Below are 16,493 nucleotides of genomic sequence, written 5' to 3'. Positions count from 1 at the left end.
AAGATATACAAGTGGACTTGGACATGGCTCAGTGCAATTCCTCAATTTTAAAAACTACATGTGAGATTTGCCAGTAGGACCAGGGAAAGGCACATTCACAGCTATGCCCCAGTGCCTGGAGCCTGTGACACAAACTCTGTACTCAATAAATTTCTATTAAACACATGAACTGATGTCCCTGTTTGAATGAAAAGGGACTAAATTACTGTTTATCAGTTCATACACAAATACTGCCCAGTGCCAGTGCCGAAAGGATGGTCCTTTTCTCTCACCCCCAAAACACACTGGATGAGATTTTGTGGAAGGATTAATTCACTGCAATTTCCCATAGTAATTAAGCATCTACTATGCACCAGACTGTGCTAACAGCCTAGGTATCATGAAGACAGTTGACAAAGAGTGTAACGGAGAGCTCGGAGTGCCATGTCAATCGTCACCTTTATAGACTGGCTGCTGGGTGGTAAATACAGGAGCCCAAGAAATGCAAACCATCTCTATGGCTGTTCTGCTATGCGCTGAAGGAAAGCCCATCCACCGCCGGCCCTCCTCTGGTCAGTCTCCCCACCAGAGCTTCTTCGCTGCCTGCCTCTCCTGCATTCCCCATGATGACACACGGCTCACCTCCACACCTCTCTACCGCCTCATGGGTTGTTCTTTGTAATATCTCATCACACTCAGCACATTTCCCAAAGGAGCCTGCTAAGCTTCACCCCAACCATCATCGAGGGTAAGCACTGACAAGTACAACCGCCCACTCCTGATCACCTGGCTCTCAGTAACATCTCCAAGGCCATCCTGTGGGGACCACAGAAACTACCCACAATGCTGGGAGGGCACAGTGCAATGGGAAGATCAGGTTTCTGCTGGGGCAGATTTTTGCCATAAACACTAAGCACAGCAAGTGTCTTTACAAAGCACTGTTGTTAGCTCAATTTCCAGATCTGTGGATGACATCTGATGGGGCTGTCTGCATGTGCATGGTACTGACTTGCTGGGCCCCTGGGCCCAGAGGCTGCACAGATGAGATGCCATCTCTGATCTTTGATCTTAGTCCCTAGGCAAAGAGCCCAGGGTTGGGGCTGAGCGGTCAGCTGCAGCTGTTCTTTCTGAAGCCCATGCGAATGAACGCTGTACTGGACACTGGCAGCAGCCTCACTAATCCTGCCTGGAAGGATATGGCCACAGGAGGAAAGGCACACTTTACCTGCTGACGCTTTTCAAACTCCAGCTTGATCCGGGACTTGATGCAGTTGCATGTGTCCTGATAGGTCTGCTGCAGAGCCAGTTCCATGAGGTGCTTGTGGTAGGCCCCTGCCAGATTCCCGCAGATGAAAATGATCACATTGGCCAGGATCTAAAGAGACAGAAAGAGCCTCTCAATAGGACACACTTCTAACTGACGTACACTATAAAGCAAGAGGTGTAAGAGCAACACTTTTAAGATCATGGCTGCAGGAAGCTCCCTGGATGTCTGTCTCAGACCAGCACTCTTGTTGGTCTAACAGGAAGCATGAGCCCCCTTTGGAATTGTGTCCCCTCCTGAGTCTCAGGTAGGGATCCACGCCCTTCAATAGGCCACTGTGGCACCACTGCCCTGACTTTGGGCTCAGCAAGTGTAGAATTCATTTTGTTCTGGCAACTGCAGTGTGGACAGAAGGAATTAGGAAACATGGTGGCTTTCTTTTTATTGTCTTATCAGGAGAAAACCAGCCCTGGCTCTCCCGCTGGTCCAAGGGCAAAAGACACATAGAACACAGCCCAGTGTCTCAGTGTGTAAGGCTGAGATTTCTAGGTTGTTACACATCATGATTGTGACAATTGATGACAAATACATGCTACCTTCACATCAGAACCGTATATAAAGCCTGGACATCTGACGTTCCACATTATCTTTTATCTACCGAGGAAAAGGCAGCCTTTCAGACATACAGCTCGCTATTCTTTTTGATAATAAAAACAATTTACGTTCACAAATATTTGGGGAAGATGAGTATTAAAAAATCTAACTAGAACCCTGATCTTCCTGCCCAAGAAGACATTCTATTGCCCATACTGTGGGCCCATCCATTTTGTCTTTCTCTATTAAAACTGCTGAAACACTTGGTTTTGTTATCTTGTTCCAAAAGATCAGGGTTCATTCCAACTATAGTTTTATACTTTGCTTTACATTTACCATATAATCAAAAAATTGAGATCATATAAATTCAATGGAAACAGTATTTTGAATGCTTAGGTAATATTCAGCCTATGAATGTCAACATATAGCTGTCTCGGGTGCTTGCTGTTAGCGCTAAGAATTTGCCTATCAATACTCATATCGTGCACAAATTTTGCCTTCCTCTTTGATCATTTCTCTAGACTCAATAAAAAGCATGCACATTTTGAATTTGCTGACATGTGTTGCAGAAGTTTGCTTAGGGAATATTCCTTTCATGTTCTCACCACAAGGCATGCCAATGGTCTTTCCAGTGTGTGCTAATATATAGCACACAACTCCTACAGAGTGAGAATCCTGAGCTCAGGGCTGCACCGACAGATCAGCTGGGGGATGGACAGATGTGAATACCCACCCTCTCTTCCACATGACCATAATTCTAACCCACCTAGATCACTCATGGCCTCAATCGCAAGGCCGCAGCTCCATTTCCAAAGGCCCTGTGACTCTCAGTAAGCACGTCTACCATTACAGATCAATTCCCCCCATCAATCCCCTGACTCACTGGCAGGAACAGGTGGGAGATTTACTCCCAAGTCTTCAAGCTTCCCTGGGATGGAATTACCCAGAAAAACCACCATTGCTCCCTCTGCATATGGGGTCACATCTCCAACAGTGACGGGGGTTCATCCAATTGGAGAGTCTGAGAGAAGGATGTGGACACGGGGCCCCTTAGCTCCTTCCTCACTCTCTCAGGGTCGTCCTCCCTGATGAGGCTGGTGGTCTTTAAGTGTGGCCCTCACAGCCCAGACATGAATCTGACCACTCTGTCTGAGTGCTGGCAGAGGCAGGGAAGATGCGTTAGCACAGGAGACATTAGCACAACTAACCACATTCTCCAAACAACTACAGCAGTAATGAAGGTGGGAAGGGGTCTTCATCTGCCTGGTACTCCCTCTCTCTACACAGGTTCTAGACTCCCACGAAGAAAGGGATAGCCAATCCCGAGCCCCACAAAGTCCTAATAAATGCACGTTGGGAACGGACTACAAAGCAGACAAGCATTAGAAATGGAAAGGAGCATGTGATGACTCTCTCTGAGTCGATCCAGATACCTAAGAAAAGTGGGTCAAGAACCGTGCAGCTTAGACGTGGCCCTTGGTACTGCCCATGTAACTCATGCATTCCACAGATATGGTCACTCTGTCACCTCAGTCCCAAACATCCTTCCACGGACGCATATTTTATCTCCCCTCCATTTGCCTAGATGATTAAAACATCATCTTCTTGGGTATTCTTCTGTGTGTGTAGTATTTGAGTGTGGTACAGGCATACCATATGCATGCAAGTATGTGAATTGTGTGATACACATGTGTGGTGCAACCCATGTGATTTGCATGTCCGGTTTGTATTCCTGAGTACCACATGTGCTTTGGGTGTGTCTAGGCATATAATCTGTGCTGTGTGCAGGAGGCATGTGTGCTTAGAATCCTGAGCGTGTGCAGCTGGAAGCGATGCTACAGCCTTCTGTGTGAGATCCGCACACGCCTGGCCTGCAGGGGGCGCTCTTCTTCCTCATGTGCACGCTGACACCTCTATGACTGTCAACCCTGGAAGTTCCAGGGCAGGTGGGAAGTCCTGGGGACCTTCCTGGCTCCTATTTGAGGAGATCCTCCTCCAGCTGAATTGAGGTTGATTTTGGCACAGTTTGATGCTGCTAATTAAGTCCTGCCCCGCTTAGTTTTTGCCAAAGGACCATCTGGTTTGCTGAAGATGCTTCAGATCTTGTCATTGCCTGGCGGACTTGCTTTGAAGAACAAGGCCCCAAGGAATGCAAGAAATGAGAAAAGTAGATGCAAATCACACTGTTCACAATTAGAAAATACTCTTTCCTTATTAAGTGCAGCTGAGACAATAATAAAAATAACTCTGTGATTGTCCACAAGAGCCTTTAGGCTTCTTCATCAAAAATGCCTTAAAAGCAAAAATGTCAACACTTAAGAAAATAAATGTCTCCAAAGTGGGAGCCAAGGGAAAGCATCAGAGCAGAAGGAAGCCAGCCGTCCCCCACCTCCCAGCAGGAAGTGTGGATTCAGCACTGCACAGAAATGCCCCGGGGCACTGCTCCAGCCTCCTGGATAAGAAAGCCTGGTTTCCCCCATTTCTTCCCAGGATTCTGCTCCCCATTTCCTTCCTCTGAATCCCCTAGTCCAGATCAGGAGGGCAGTGCCCTTGTCTAACTGGGGAATTGGATGCTCTGCCCTGTAGCCCCCCGAGGATGTCAGGAGAGACTCAGCTGCTTTACAGGGATCATCAGCTCAAGCTCTGGGCTGCGGCCCCAGCATCCAGAATGGTTTAAACAGGTTTTGAGAAGCCTGCATCAGAAACACTGGCCTCAGCATCCTGGCTCTTTCCCTTATTACTGTAGCTTTCTCCTTCACAGCAGGGAAGCTGCTTTTGTGCCCAAACCCTCACTGCAGAATCAGGTCAAGGTGGGCCACAGCGACTCAGGGGCCTCACTCACATCACAAAATGCTGACAGTCGAGCATCTCTAGTCTACTAAAAAGGACCCACCCCCAACTTCCACAAGGATGCCTGTCTCTCCAAAGAGAAGAGTGGCTTCTCTGCTTCCTGCCTATCTTCTGGCCAATATTCTTAAACCAACACATGCCAGTGGGACATCTGTCTTGTCATGGAACTTGAATGAAAACCTTGATCCATTCATTCTGGATACTTTGAACTACATGGAGTTTCAATCTTTCCTGGCTATTGACAATTGGGAAAAAACGTATTTACTGAGTTTTATATTGAAAGGAAAAGCTTACAAAATAGCCAAGTAAAATATTGGATTTCTTTTCTAATGGAAGACTTCAAAATTACAAGCACTTTTCTGATTCCTCGTTTCACATTACAATTCTATATGCAAAAGTGAACAGGATTATTATTTTATAGCAAAATACATTTCCAAATATGACTGATGTCCTAAAACATTTTTCTTTCAAAATGATGCATTCATATGACTTTATATGAAACCCGGAGTGTAGAGGAAGTGATTTTAGGTTAACATTTTCTTTTCAAAAATAAAGCAAAAGCATTTTATTTTCTGGAAGACTGTGAAAGTGGACTGCATGATTTAAAAAATCTTATTTTCACAATGTTGGATTTGTTTTATAACATCATGCTGTCCTGATGTCTTCTTTTATCTTGTTGCTTCATTTAGCTTCTCTCACATCTGTGGGAAAACAGGAGAGGGAACTTGGCCTCCCACGAGAAAACAAATTGTTTAAGACAATAACACCAGTCAAGGTTTACCCTAAGGATTCAACCCAGCTTTGGAACTGCGCATAGCATGATCTACAATCTGAGCAAATCAAACTGTGACAGGACATTGTCACACAAGCCTGGCTGTCCACTCCATTCCCCAGCTTCCCGTCTTTGCTTGATAGAAAAGTGGAGAAATTTGTCAACACTTCTCAGTGATTCTTAGGGCAGGCATACCATCAAACTCTGTGCTGGTGGGAAGGCCAGTGGCTACCAGCAAGATTGGATGGATTTCATTTTTTTCCCTAGGAGTCATCAATGCTCTTCCAAATATACTTTTTATTTTTTCCTCTTTGCAAGAGTGCACAACACAATATAACCTGGAAGACTGACACATTTTACTATTTTACCTTAGAGTCAGGGAAGCAAAGATCCAAACAATTAAGGACCCAAGAGCAGAATCCAGGTCAAGCTCCTGAGGTGACCCCCATTCCACTTATTCCCCCTAACTCATATGCTTCAGGTCAGGTTTGCCTGGAGCACCAAGACTCCAGCTAGCACGGGCAAAGGTATTTCTGCAGAATTTCTAGACACATGCTGCTTTGTAAGAAGTTAACGTTTTTCCTTTATGTTATAAAACACTGGTATATTATACTTTCAAGGGTGTCCATCACTTAGTTATTTTAAATGGCTACGATTTGAAGACCACCTGCCCATGTGGCCCTTGACTGCTTCAGCCTACATGTCTCTGCTCATTCAGAAGAAAGGAATGAGAATGTCACCAGACCATTTGGCTCACAGGTGGCTGAACTGAGACTAGGACACCCGGGAAGCGAACATCTGCAGGGCCCTAGGTCACTATTTTTTAAGAAATGTACCACATGAGCTGGGTAATGGCCCAGATCTCTTATGACTCTGAGATACTCCATATTTTAAAGAAGTAGCTCTGCCAATTCTTCATCTTGTACCTGGGGTGGCAAATTCAAAAGACCACAGGAGACCTCAGGAAGCACCGTTCTATGCACCCGCAAACCAAGGAAAGAGAGGACCCTGGCTGTGGTCCAAACACTCTCATTTAATGATAGTTTTTCTTTCTGATCTAATGGCACAGTGTCAGAGAGGAAAAATATAACATCTGAGACAGATCATCACCGTAAAACAAAGCATATCATAAATATGCAAAAAATCAATTATATGTCAAAGGAAAATAAAAGAGAAAACAAGAACTTGATGAAGAGAGCTGCAAATGAATATTCAGCAAACTCCTTGTATCTCTGAAGTATCAGATTTGACTCTAGGGAGAAGATGACTGGGAGGAATTTTCCTTAAAGTTATCTCCCAGACAAGGCTACAGAAAGCCCCAGTGCCATCTCCTCGGCATTTAGTTTCCTCAAGAATTAAATTAGCTGGCGCGATGGCCTCAGGACTCCTGCTTTTTATGTCCCTTAGTGTGCTTCAGCTAATAACATCCATTGATCCTTAGATTATGTGCTAGAATTTTCTTCTCGTTTAAAACCCCTCCAAGTGGAGAAGAGTACCATCAGAAAGAAAAGCACAAAGAACATTGAAAGCACAACAACTTCAGGTGTGGGTGCTATCAGGGCTTTGGGTGAAGAGATGGAGTGAAAATCAAGAGGCAAATGCAATTTCATTTCCTAAGAAAACCACCATTTCAAAATAGGACTGCTGGGCACGGTTACACTCTTCTATGAGAAATGTGCTGTTAAGTGCTTGCGAAGGGAAGACATCTCTTTATGTTTTAAAATAATACAGCACAGCAACAAAACTCAAGGTTTGTGGAGAAGCCAGATAAATTGGAAGGGGTCAGCTTGCAGAGCTACTAGCTCCTTTTAGAAATGCTCCTGCAGCTCATTAAAAGCCAACTGGAAGAAAAGACCTCAGAAGATGCTCAAGATCTGGATAGAAAGTTCTTCCCACATACTAAATCACTGAGAGGTTTTCCTCCTAAAGGAACTGTGTGTTCAGAAATCCTACTGTGTATGGCTGAGCTCACTGACTGCAAAGCTGAATTTGACAGGCAGCAGTTACCTTGATTAACAGTTTTGAATTGGAGCCAGGTGTGGTGCTGCACGCCCATAATCCCAGCTCTTTGGGAAGATCACAAGTTCAACGCCAGCCTGGGCAGTTTAGCAAGCTCTGTCTCAAGATCAAATGGTTTAAAAAGGGATTGGAAATGTAGCTCAGTGCTACAGTGCTTGGCTGGCATGTGCAAGGGCCAGAGTCCAATACCAAGAAAAATGAAAGAAAAGGTAAACATGTGAGAAACAACAACAACAAAAGTACAGGGTTCCAATATTTCTAAGTCCAGGAAAGAAAGCGCACAGAGGCTGCACTCCGTGACTGACGTTCTCGCCCTCCGGTTTCTGCAGCTGAGGTCTCATTACCCTGATTTCTTCCCTATCTGTTTGTGCCTTGACTTCAAGCACACAGAAGGATCTTTGCTGCAGGCTTCACTTCTCTTTGCTATCCACAGAGCCAGGAAGCCCACACCAGGGAGCAGCACAGGGAAGGACAATGAAGTAAATGAAAGGTGATCGTGAGAGTCAGGTTCTATGATGAAATTTCTTTAATGAGCCACATCAGACTTCCCAGCTCTCTATGGAGAGACAATACTTAGTCATTTAAAATGGAGAGATCCTGGTTTAATATTTAAATCTTTGATCCATTTGGACTTTAGTTTCCTTTAGTGCACTATGAAAGATATGAGTCTAGTTTTACTCTTGGACATGTGGAAAGCCAGTTTTTCCAGCACAATTTACTGGAGTGGCTGTCTGGCTTCTAATGAAGGTGTTTGGTTCCTCTGTCAAAGATACAGGAACCGAGTGTGTCTTCTAGTTTGTTCCATTGACCCTTGGGTCTGTTCCCCAACCCCCTTTTTTCTTTTTTCCAGTATCATGCTGTTTTTACCACAGTAACTTTGAAATACAATTTCAAGTTAGGTATTGTGATGCCCCCTCTTGCCTTTGTTGCTCAAAATTGCCTTTGCTCTTCTAGGTCTCTTCTGGTTTGAGATGAATTTTAGGATTGTTTTCTCAATTCTGTGAGATGTGGTGTCGGAATTTTGATCAGGAGTGCATTAAATCTGTATAACAATTTTGGAAGTATGGCCATTTTCACTACATCAGTTCTTTCTACCCAAGAATAAAGGGTATGTTTCCATTTTCTGATATTCTCTTCAATTTCCTTTTTCAGAGTACTATAATTTTCAATGTAATGGTCTTTTACTACCTTCATTAGATTGATTTCTGGGTAGTTCATTTCTTTGAATGCTACTGTGAATGTGTTGGCTCCCTAATTTTTCTCTTAGGGAGTTTGCTACTTGTATACAGGAAGGCTACTGATTTTTGAGTGTTGACTTTGGATCCAACTATGCTACTAAATTTTGTTATAAATCTAGAGGTCTTTTGGTGGAGTTTTTGCTGTCTTCTATGTAGAGTATCATGCCATCCACAAAAAAATTTAACATCTTCCTTTCATATCCTGGTTTCTTTTATTTCTTTCTTTTGTCTAATTCCTCTGGATAATGTTTCCAAAACTATATTGAATACACGTAGTGACAGTACATCCTTGTCTTGCCCCTAATTTTAGAGTGAAAGCTTGTTTTTGTTCACTTAGTGTGATGCTCTGATAAATTTGTCACAGACAGTTTTCATCAGATTGAGTTGCAGACCCTCTATTACAATTTTCTATAGGGTTTTTTCTTAATCATGAATGGGTGTTTGCCCTTGTCAAATGCTTTATCTGCATCTATTGAGATGATCACATGGCTCTTGCCCTTGGCTCTGTTAGATGGTTTACATATTTATTGATTTGTGTATGTTGTGTATGCTGAATCATCCCGGTATGCCTGGGATGTCCTACTCAGTGATGGTGTATAATCTTCTTGATGATTGCTGCACTGTGTTTTTCCAGTATCTTATTGAGGATTTTTGCATCTATGTTCATTAGGGAGATCGGCCTGTAGTTCTCTTTATTAGTTGGAACTTTCACTGGTTTTGATATAAGAGTAATACTAGCTTCCAGGAATGAATCTGGGAGTATTGATTTCTTTTCAGTTTCATTAAGGAGTTTGAGAAATCCCAGCAGGTATTCTCTAAATTTCTTGTAGAAGTTAGCAATGAATTCATCAGGGCCTGGACTTTTCTTTGTTGGAAGATTTTTAATTACATCTTCAAATTCATTGATTGATATTGTATTATTTAGAATTTTTAAATCTTCTTGATTCAAACTTGGTAATTAATATATATTTAGGAATGTATCTATTTCTTCTGAGTTTGTCATCTTATTAGAATACAGGTTCTTGAAGTAGGCATTGATGATCTTCTGGATTTCTGCAGATCTGTTGTGATTTCACAGTTCATTCCTGACTGCATGAATTTGTGTCTTTTCTTTCCCTTTTTTGATAAGGGTGATTATGGGTTTTGTTAATTTTATTTAATTTTTCAAAGAACCAACTGCTTGGTTCATTGATTCTTGGTGATGTTTTCTAGGTCTCCATTGCATTAGTTTTTGCTCTGATCATTATAATTTCCTTCCTTGCATAAGTTTTTGACTTGACTTGCACTTCTTTTTCTAGAGGCCTGAAGTTCAGCATAAGGTTTATTGGAGCTCACTCAATTCTCCTGATATGTCTATTCAAGGTTATAAATATACTTCATAGGATTGCTTTCATTGTGTCCCACAATTTCTGGTATGTTGTATTGTCAATACAACAATAAATCTTCCAGAAGATTTTATGAACAAACTCCAATCACACAGGAACTATCATAAAGAATCAACAACTGGGATCTTATTTAAAAGCTTTTGTACAGCAAGAGAAACCACCAACAGAATGAAGAGAAAACCCAGAACTCACAGTGTGGGATAAACTGTTTACCAGTTGTTTCTCAGAAAAAGAACTTCTATCTAGAATATATAACAAACTCAAAGAAATCAGACCCACCCCAGTTTAAAAACCCAGTCCAAAAAAGAGCAGCTGAATTGAATAGACACTTCGTTCAACATAACTGGTCATTTGAGAGATGCAAATTAAGACAAAGCTAAGATTCCATTTCACTCCAGAAAGAATGGCTGTTATCAATAAATCAACCAATAACAAATGCTGATAGGGGTGTGGGAAAAAAGGAACTCTTCTCTACCATTTATGGGAGCATAGACTGGTGCAACTATTCTGGAAATCAGTGTGGAAATTCCTCAAAAAAATCTAACAGCAGAAATTGCATTTCACCCAGCCATTCCACTTCTCAGTATTCCCCAAAAGAATTAAAAGTATCATACAACAATGATATATGCACACCTGTGTTTATAGCAGCACAGTATGTAATAGCGAATGTATGGTAACAGTGCAAATACCTATCAACTATCAACCAATGAATGGGTGAAGAAGATTGTTTTATACAATGGAGTACAGCAGTACTCCACCATAAAGATGAATACAAGACATTTCTAGGTAAATGGATGCACCTTGAAACCATACTTTTAAGTGAAATAAATTGGTACACACATGTAAATAGCGATTGATTTTCTGGTCTGAGAAACCGAAAGTGTAAGTAAGTACCAAAAGGTATAAAATATATTGTAAAGTAGGAAGACAATATTCAATTGGGAAAGGGAACTAGAGAGGGAGCAGGGGGAAAGGAAGGAAGTGAAAAGGAAAAAAGTGGAGACAAAGCTTTTGTAAATGAGGGGAAGAGGAGTTGAAGGAAGGGTAAGGGATCAGAAGAATCAAGATACATCACACACAGGTACAAAGTCGCTATGATAAATGTTATCATATATACCTAAAATGTACCAATAAACTTAACTAATTAAAAAAGTAAAATGGAAGGAATCACTAAGATAGTAACTGTGATATTTAGATGTAGGATGCCCCCAGCTGGTAGGGTTTTAAGAGGTGATGAAAATTAGGAAAGGGGCCTGGTGGGAGTGAGTAGGTCATTCTGGACTGTACCCTTAAAGACAATATTTTATCCCAAGCATCTGGTCTCTCTGTCTCTGTTTGTTATCTCTCTGTCAGTCTGTCTGTCTCTTAAAATCAACCACTATGAACTGAAAGCTTTAAAAGGCATGAGCCAAAATAGACCTCTCCTTCTTTACATTGACTTTCTCTAGTATTTTGTTACAGTGACAGGAAGCTGACTTACATAATCACTCATATTTCACATCTCTTGCATTCAAAGTGAAGCCAGTTATTTCCTTTTTTTGTTGACTTATTCTGCAAGCACTTTATGCAAAGCAGTGTTATCAGTTTGCCCCCATTCCCTTGTGTTTCAGCATAGCTCCTAGCCAAACCCTGAGTGCTTCTGTGCTTATACTGCCCTTAGTGGAGAGTGAAGTTTCCAGTGACATTTAGAGGATTACATCTGACATTTGACCAGCCAACAGATCAGTGGTTACCTGAACTTTTCATCCCTATTGATATTCAAAAGAAGCAATTATCACCTTGGTCTTTGTGAGTCCTGATACCTGGATGAGTGCTAATTTATCCCAGATATGTTCCATCTGCTTATTTCAGAAACTCAGAGAACTAAGTGTACTAGATCTGCCTAGTGCCCTATTAAATGCTAACCTGTGGGCCTTTCCAAATCCTCTCACCGGAAGTGATAATATATATCCAGTGGGAGGCAAGTACATTTTAAGCATTCTTTCCAAAAATATATGGGTATATAAGTATATACTAATTACAATCCCAAGTTTTTTGGTCCTAAGTCTGTTCTCCTAAGGGTCTGCATTAGGCAATATTCAACTTGCCTAGTTAAGGAAATCTCATCTATCACATCTGATTAAATGTTGAAAGGAAAAAAAAAAAACACAGTTTAGTTCCAAGTTTTCATTTAGACTTTTCATTAGACAGATCATCTTTCTAATTAATTTAAATCAATGGTGATTAGCTTCTCATTTTTAAAAATTTATTGTGGGGGATGTATCAGGACTCAAATCAGGACCTCGCATTTGCCAGGCAGGCATTGCACCACTGTGCTAAATCCCTGCCCCCAACTAGCTTCTTTTAAACACCATCCATAACTTTTTTTTTTGCACCATCGCTTAATAAATGACACAAGTGATCCTTACCTAGTAATTTAAAAACTTAAAGACAAGGCATTTAGAGTTGTTTAAAACCATGATCTCAGCTCTGAGAGACTCCCACCTGGGCAGCTGAGAGTTAAAGCTCTGTGCTTTGGTGGACTTGCGGAGTAAATATTTGCTTTCCACTAACACTGTGCTGAAGAAAGGATATGGTGCTTGTAGGATACATGGGGTACATTTATATTGCTGCTCCATTTGCAAGCTGCATTGTGACCTACTGTAATACACTGATAATTATCCAGGGAAAGATAAATTTAGAGTAACACAAAACAAACCACAGTATGCACCACTAGTTATGAGTAAATAGTAAAACACTTTATGGAAGTAAATCCACTGAAATGTAGGCAGTGAATGTAACAGGAAAAGGCAGGGATGAGTTTGACAAGAGGTACAGGAATTACCATACAATGGAGAACGTGGACAGTGTAGCCAAGCCTTGTTGTGCCTTAAATATAGTAATAAGTGAACTCACAGGGAGGCGATGATTACAAAATTCTGGAAAACAGTCAGGAACTCATCTTGTTTTGAAACTTTGTATCATTTTTATTTAGTTTTCTTATTCTCTTTTTAAAAAAAAATTTTTTTTTGTGGTGATTGTGATTCCAAGACAGCACCTTGAAAGTTACAACTTCCAAGCAGACTCCCTCTGCTTGGAGGTGGACAAAGAGGAGGAAGGCGGCTGAAATTGGCCTTTTCTAATGGCGCCAGGCCCACCTACAAAGGCTTTAATCACCTTTTAAAAGTTCCACTCTTCACACTGTCACGATTGCAATTAAATTTTAGCATGAGTTTTGCAGGGGACATTCACAGCCCATCACCTCCCCTCATCTTCTTCCTGGGACCGCACATCCCTGTGTCCTTGTGTGCCTGTGTGTCCTCAGGGTCTCCTCTTCTAAAGACGCCAGGTCTGAACCAGAGCTCACCCTAAGGACCTCTTTCTACCATAATCACCTCTGCAGAGGCCGTACCCGGAAGAGGAGGTACTTAGGCAGCAACAGCTGAGGGCACGCAACTCAGTCCGCATCAACACAACCGCCAGGTTTGGTGACAGTCCCTCTAGAGATCACTTGAGGACCACACGCAGCTTGCCCTGGGAGGCATCAGAAACTCTGCTGCTACCTTTTCTGCAGAAATCTCACACAGCATGTTGGATAACTGAATATGGACTGCCATAGTCCTTAAATCGCTTCATTCATTTGTCCAACAAACATTTTCTGAGCCTCTATCAACCAATTAGATTTTGTAGTCTCCTCAAGAAATCAACATTATTGAAATAAATGCAATAAAATGAATGAATAATGAAAGTCCCCCCCCCCAAAAAAAAAGCCTGAAAATAATCGTAGATGGTGTAGAGCAGATTTGCAAGCTGGAGGGGGGAGGTGTTTATTTACAGTCACCGGCTTCTCAGGATGGCTGTCTGAAATAGCCTGCAGTCTAGGACCCTCACTGGCTCACTGTCTTACAGCTACCATATGGATGCTCGGTCTGCGGGAAGACTTGTGATAAACTGAGTGCGCTCCCTCAAACAAAACTTTAAAATCTTGTTTGATAGTATCAAGTTTGAGGGTATAAGCAACTACTTTGAAGGCAATAAGATTCACTATTATACCCGTTCTGGTTTGACTATTATCTTCTTTTGAAGTTCTGTAAGGTCTCCAATGTTTAGGTTTTATTGGTTTTGTTATGTACTGTTTTGTTCAATTTTATTATACCTGATGATATAGGCAACTCTTTTAAAGGTAGCAAGAGGCATTGTGATAACCATTGTTGTTTACCTTGTATTCTGTTTTTACATCATGTACTATGTCCATCCTTTTGTTTTGACTGACTCCGTTTTGTTTTGTCACATTTGGTTTTATTCTCTTCAAAAAAAAGTAATAAGAACTGTGGGAGTAATAAAACCCAAAATGTATAATTGTTATTGTAAAAAACAGAGGAAAAGAAAGTGCTCTAAAGGATATAACTGCGTGTATATTTAAGTGTGTAAGATACAAAACCATATTACTAAGTTTTTGTTGGATCATTGAACACAACTGTTTGCAGTCTGTTTGATTGTCCACTTTGTATGCTTTAATTTTGTAACTTGAACAACTATTTCTAAGATGACAATATGTAATCTGTTAACTAGTGATTTCCTACTGTTTATTTTTTTGAAATTCTGTATTACTTCTACCCTTTTACTGTTTTTTTCTATTTAAATAAAAAAATTTAAACAATCTTACTCAAATAAATAAATTCTCTAATGCAGCAGTTCCCCAATTTTCTTGCTTCCTGATGCCTTTAGTGCCTCATTAGCTTTTGATACTACTCCTAAGCTGGAGGAAATTCTCAGAAATCTTGTTTCTTATGTAGAACATAGTAATGGTCATAACAACTTAAGTATGATGCCCTAAGTACTTAGTGGATACTGAAAGGAAAAAAACTTCGCCATAATTGAAATGAAACATAATATTTTTATTTCATTCTTAAAAACCAGGGTGACTTATGGGCTGTCGATGACCACATGACTGTTGAGCTTTGTGAAACTTCTCAAAACTGGGATTTCAATCTAACACAGTCACTTATATCTCCCATTCTGTTTTGATTTCCATACTCTACTGCTTTTGGCAGATACCAGCAACCAAAAACCAAATTTTGCAAAGATACGATATTGACAGAGGAATGCAGTGCAACCTATCTCCGAAACCATGAGCTGTCTCAGGCTGGTGGTCGGCAGTGTCTGAGTCACATCCAGGGAAATTTAAAATCTCTAGGAGTGTCCTGGAGTGCCTTGACATGCAGTTTGGAAATACATTCCTGAAGAAACAGTTTCAAAGAAATTATATCAATTACAAATAAAATCAATTGTTACTAAAATTACGGCGGACTCCTCATCTACCTGGCCCTCGGTGAACTTTGAGATGCGCACCTGATCAGTCACAGGTGTGTGTGCTTGGTGCCTAGGTTAAGTCCACACGGCATGTACACAAGTGCTAAAGCCTCATGAGCGGCGATTTATACAGATGCTGGCTGGGATACAGAAAACCAAACCATTCTCTCAGGAGTTTCCAGGTGCGTGGAGAAGTCTCCACTACACTAAGGCCTCAGGAAGCAAAGGGAGGAAGGTGGATCCAGAACCTGCAGGGGGCTGCTGCTGCTGAGTTGCCTGCTCTGCAGGAGCTGGGAGGGAGCAGGGTCCGTCTTCTCCTGTCCCCTTCCCACAGGCTGACACAAGAGAAGCACTAGGACCAAGGAGCTGTTGAGCACTTTACTCCTGCCTCCTAGGTGCAGGGAGAAGTGTGACTGGGCACCTGGGCAGCACACACTCAGACCACCTCCACCACCTGATGTGCTACAGGCAGATCCCAGGCTCACCAGTGTTTGCCTCCAGGGATCTGGGGCTGAGTCTCAGCACCGAGGCAGGATGCCACGACATGGGCCACAGAATTGGCCACTGAAGTCACCACTGTGGAGCAGCTGTGAGGGCACCTTACAGATGGACGCCAAGAGGTGACCCAAGAGGCTGAGCATTGGGAAGGGAAAAACCAAGCTAGCAAGCAGTAGTAAGCAGGGTCAGCCCCTCTTCCAAAGGACACGGAGGCCTGAGCGAACTTGAAAAAATAAAATGGGATGTGAAGTGCTGCCCTATAACCTCGTTCTCCACAGGCACCCAAACCACTCTGCTTTGTTCTTTGTGACCCAGTGTCTCTGTCCGGTGCTCATTAGACTCACGAAGCTCACCTGGTGTCAGTTCACAACTAGTTTGGATGACTTTGAAAATGTTTAGTAGAATCCAAAATAGAGTGAATACCACTCAAACTAGTCCAGTTCTCAGGCACATTGCTCCTTCCAAGCTCAACCTCCCAAGACTTCCTAGGGGAGCACCAGGATCGCTTCGTTCTCAATGTCATTTTAATGCATGACCTATGCCACACAGAAACATCATCCGCTGTGCAAGAATGAACATGACCGGCTTCTGTCCCTGGTGTC

The 16,493-nt window shown here is 42.0% G+C and overlaps 1 protein-coding gene across 5 annotated transcripts in view; it reads right to left on the bottom strand.

Moving 5' to 3' along the window:
* The window catches only part of Adcy2 (adenylate cyclase 2), a 396,939-nt gene that overhangs the window by 175,480 nt on the left and 204,966 nt on the right, over positions 1 to 16,493 (bottom strand). For all 5 annotated transcript variants that reach the window (XM_063257949.1, XM_063257950.1, XM_063257951.1 and 2 more), the window contains one exon: positions 1,205 to 1,354. In XM_063257949.1, coding sequence (XP_063114019.1) covers positions 1,205 to 1,354 — 150 coding nt within the window. The remainder of the gene's footprint in view (positions 1 to 1,204; positions 1,355 to 16,493) is intronic.

This window comes from Cavia porcellus, unplaced genomic scaffold (genome assembly GCF_034190915.1).
Source record: "Cavia porcellus strain 051 isolate PalLab524CR breed Dunkin Hartley unplaced genomic scaffold, mCavPor4.1 scaffold_11, whole genome shotgun sequence".
In the NCBI taxonomy this organism is placed as follows: domain Eukaryota; kingdom Metazoa; phylum Chordata; class Mammalia; order Rodentia; family Caviidae; genus Cavia; species Cavia porcellus.
Note: the sequence above shows the minus strand (reverse complement) of the source record. Positions and strands in the feature narration are given on the sequence as shown.